Here is a 3,771-nt window from a genome sequence, read left to right as displayed (position 1 = left end):
TTTTGAGAATACTCCCTTAGAACAAAACCAGTGGAATCAAATGCACAGGAAGGAAAGGTCAATGACTAAGTGCACTTATAATCCCTTAGTCATAAAATCTTCATCAAGTCTGGGACTAGGATTGGATCCATCCACATCCCCTCTAGAAGGAGTTTAGAAAGCAGGGGAGTCCTTTCTGCACCTCATGACTCAATTGGAGGGACTTCCTTTTACAGCTCTGCCCCTTTCTTGCCCCCAGTCTCCACATCAATCTTTCCAAATTAATTACAATTTCATGTTCCTGTCCCTGATTCATCCATGGAGTAAAGCTGCAGAAGGGAGCATTGCTGTTGGATGGTGCCACACTTTGGCAAATCTGTGTTAAAGCTGCTTCTGCTGACACCTCTGGCAGAGAGTGTTTCATTGACCTAAAGCCCTCAGTTCATTACAGGGTCCCAGATTGTCCCCACTGAGCAGTGGCTTTTCACTTTGCATTGGCACTGCAGGACATGTAGCTTAACAAAACAGGAGAATAGAAGTGTTTTCAGGCCAATAGTAAGATTGTGTTAGTGGAGTTAATTCCACAGAAAGGGACAGAATCTGCAGCTCTGCCGCCTGGTATCAGCTGAGGAAAGTTTTGTAGAGATACTGCGCTCCACATTAAAATACCCTCTGGTAAAAGAAACACATTTGCATGTGGAATTATCTCGACATCTGGAAAAACTATATTTTCCTGAAAGGGATCCCATGATACCGAAAAAATAGAGAATGATTATAAGCCAAACTCTATGGCACAGTACATTTTGACAGTGCTATCCTATTGTCCTACAGATTAATTTGTGTTCATGTTTGATTGTGCTCATAGAGCCTTTGCAAATCGCCAGGAGTTGAGCCACTGTTCCTAGAGACATTCAAAAGCCACCTGGTCATGGTCTTTGCCAAACAGCTCCAGACAGTCCTGCTAGAGCAGGGGACACCCAGTCACCTGCAGAGGTCCCTTCCAACCTCAATCCTTCTGGTGTTTCTGTGACATCTTTCTCATACTGACGGAAATTATAAGAAGTTCAAAATTTCTTCATATACCTTCAGTCAAGGGTTTTGTTCACCTTTGCCAAGGGGGAAAGGAAATTAAGTTTCTTTTCAAAGGACTGTTTCAGCACTCCAAGCCTGATTAGCCTCACATCTCAGCAGACTTGAAGCAGCACAGAAAATACACAAAAGATAATGACCATTAATGAACATCAGCTCCAAACGTCAGCCCTGGTCTGGGAAAAGATCAATGACAGAACCAAGAATGAGAACCAAAATAACACTGAAGGTGAAGGGATCAATAAAAACCAAATACTACAAACTGTGGAACTCGGGATCAATGATCACTGAAGCAATGAATTTCCCTGGGTTTTAACTGTAGAAGTAAAAAAAAACTCCAGTGAAAACCTTGTGTGATGGAAGCATTTTCTCTGCACAACCCATGCAATGTGTGGATTAAATTATCTCTCTTGCCCATCTTGGCCAGAATAAAGTAATGCCTTGATCCTCTAATAAAAAAAAAAAAAAAAGTGGGAGAGTTTTTGTTTTTCTCACAGTTTCAGTGACAAGATCACCCAAAACATGAACTTCAATAAAACTTTTGAAGTAATTTGAGGAAAATTTTCACCTCTAGCACATTCATTTTTCCTATCCCTTAGTGAGACTCACACATGGAGTGTGGTATCTGACATTGGTCCTGCTGAGCAACACAAAAAGGTGACAGCTTTCTCCAGTGGCAGAGAACATTAAAAGCATCCTGAACGAATAAACCTCTCTCCAAGAGGTTACATGGGAAAACATCATGAAGAACTCCGTGACAATGGGCAATCCTAAACAGCTTTTTGTACCACTGAATCCATTGCTGTCTTACACAGCGTTAACAGTTCAATGTAATAATCACATTACTGCTTCTCTTGGATATAATCTATCCTCTCTGTTTTGTGTCCCAAAATACTAAAAAGTTCTTGGCAAAGTTAGATCTATTGATGTGAACTGAACTGCTTTCTGTGGTCTCTCCTGCTACCTTCTGGCCAAAGTGTTTATTGTTCTCACAACAATTTCAAATTAATGAGATCCAGCAAAGAGCCCAAACAGGGAATGAAAAACAAAAAAGCAAACAAACCACTGGAGCTCCCATGGGAACATACACAGGGTTAGGTCCCACAGCCACAGGAACAGCCCCAGCAGCATTGGCACCAGTGGCTCCATACCTGATACCACTAATGCTGAGATCAGAGTGGTCTCCAGCCCATTTGGGCTGTTCTTATCTCAACCCTTAATGCCCCACACTGGAGGCCAAATGAGGCAGTTGTGGTTTAGGAATTGTATTTCCCAATTTAGTGTTCCCACTGAGCCACTCCAAAGCAAGTCTGAGACTCTTCCACAGGATCACCGGAAGCAGAAATACAGAGAGGGCTTAACAGAATAACAGGGACCACCCAGAGTGAGGGACACACAGGAGAGCACCAAGAGCTTCAAGTTCTGCTCCTGGTGCCCCACCTCTCCCCCTCACTGTTGTCATAGGCAGAGGGAGGGACCAGCAGGGACTGGGCCTGAGAGCAGTGACACAGGCCCAGGCAGGGCAGGAGTGGGCAGAGCTGCTGTGCAGGCTCAGAGAAGCTGGAGAGAGGCCACGCAGAGCGGGCCTGGCCATGTGGAGTGCCCTGTGCCTGGGCTTCTTGCCCATTGTAGGTGAGTGAAGGCAAGGGCTGTTGGCCCAGGAGCTGAGCGTGGCCCTGGGCTCTGCAGGGCTCTGGGGAGCTGTGCTGAGCGCTTGCAGCCGGAGCTGTGCCTTGGCTGGAGCTGCCCAGCCATGCCTGTGGGGCACGGGGAGAGCAGCCCTGCTCCTCTTGTGCCTCTGAGCTCGGCACCTCCATGCCAGCTGCCTCCTCTGCAGCCTGGGCACACGCAGGGCACCTCCCTGCTGCACTCACATCTCGGGGCCCAGCGCTTTGCCTGGCACTGGACACTGCTCCTGGGGCACTGCGGCCCCTCTGGCACAGCCCAGCTGGGGCATGGCAGCACAGGGCACAACCCCACTGCCTGGGACAGCCCTTTGTCTTTGCTGTGCTCACTCAGAGAAGGTTCACAGACAGGACAGTGGGTTCCTCAGCATGTTGTCTTGGCAAGGACAAAGGGATTTGTCCCCCCCATGGTGCAAATCCTTCCTGCTTCTTTGGGGAAATTCAGGAAAAGCTTCCTGTCTGGCTGGGTGGAGGGAAATGTGGTGTCTCCTTCCTTGTGAGCCTTGCTAGCTGCCACCAACTCTGCCATCTGTGTCAGCTGTCTTCAAAGAGGAGGATTTTTTCCTCCCACAGGTCTAGTGCCAATCCAAAGCCCCACTAGCATTGCCCTGACCTTTGCTGGATCTTGCAGTGATTGTGCCTTGTTCTTGCTCTCGGCAGCAGTTTCTCTCGCTGGTGCAGCCACCTTGGAGCAGAACCCCAGGGAAGTTTCCGTGCAAGAGGGAAAAGCAGTCACCTTGCAGTGCCGCATGAAGGGGGATTCTATGAGGTACTACACCATATCGTGGTACCGTCAGGGCCCAACTGGCGCTCAGGAATGGATTTACAAGGAGGATGGCACCTATGGCGAAAGTTTCAAAGATCGCTTTAAGATAAAAGATGAGAAGTTCATGAACAGATTCCCACTGCAGATCCTGGCAGCAAAGCCAGAAGATGCAGCAACCTACTACTGTCGTGCAAGAATCACCCTGGAGCAGTTCTACAGCAGTGTGAGCCAAAAACCAGCAGATGGGGAAGA

At 47.9% G+C, this 3,771-nt stretch overlaps 1 gene segment (V, D, J or C); it reads left to right on the top strand.

Moving 5' to 3' along the window:
* Window positions 1-2,607: 2,607 nt before the first annotated feature.
* LOC120499552 lies at window positions 2,608-3,742 on the top strand (the record flags this gene model as incomplete). The annotated part of the segment is given in 2 exon segments: window positions 2,608-2,700; window positions 3,414-3,742. Coding segments are annotated over 2 exon segments (369 nt in total), but the record flags the coding sequence as incomplete, so codon positions are not given.
* Window positions 3,743-3,771: the final 29 nt, after the last annotated feature.

The sequence above is a fragment of the Passer montanus genome, unplaced genomic scaffold, assembly GCF_014805655.1.
Source record: "Passer montanus isolate IOZ18808 unplaced genomic scaffold, ASM1480565v1 scaffold1624, whole genome shotgun sequence".
In the NCBI taxonomy this organism is placed as follows: domain Eukaryota; kingdom Metazoa; phylum Chordata; class Aves; order Passeriformes; family Passeridae; genus Passer; species Passer montanus.
The sequence above is the reverse complement of the archived record's forward strand: the minus strand, read 5'-3'. Positions and strand labels throughout refer to the sequence as shown.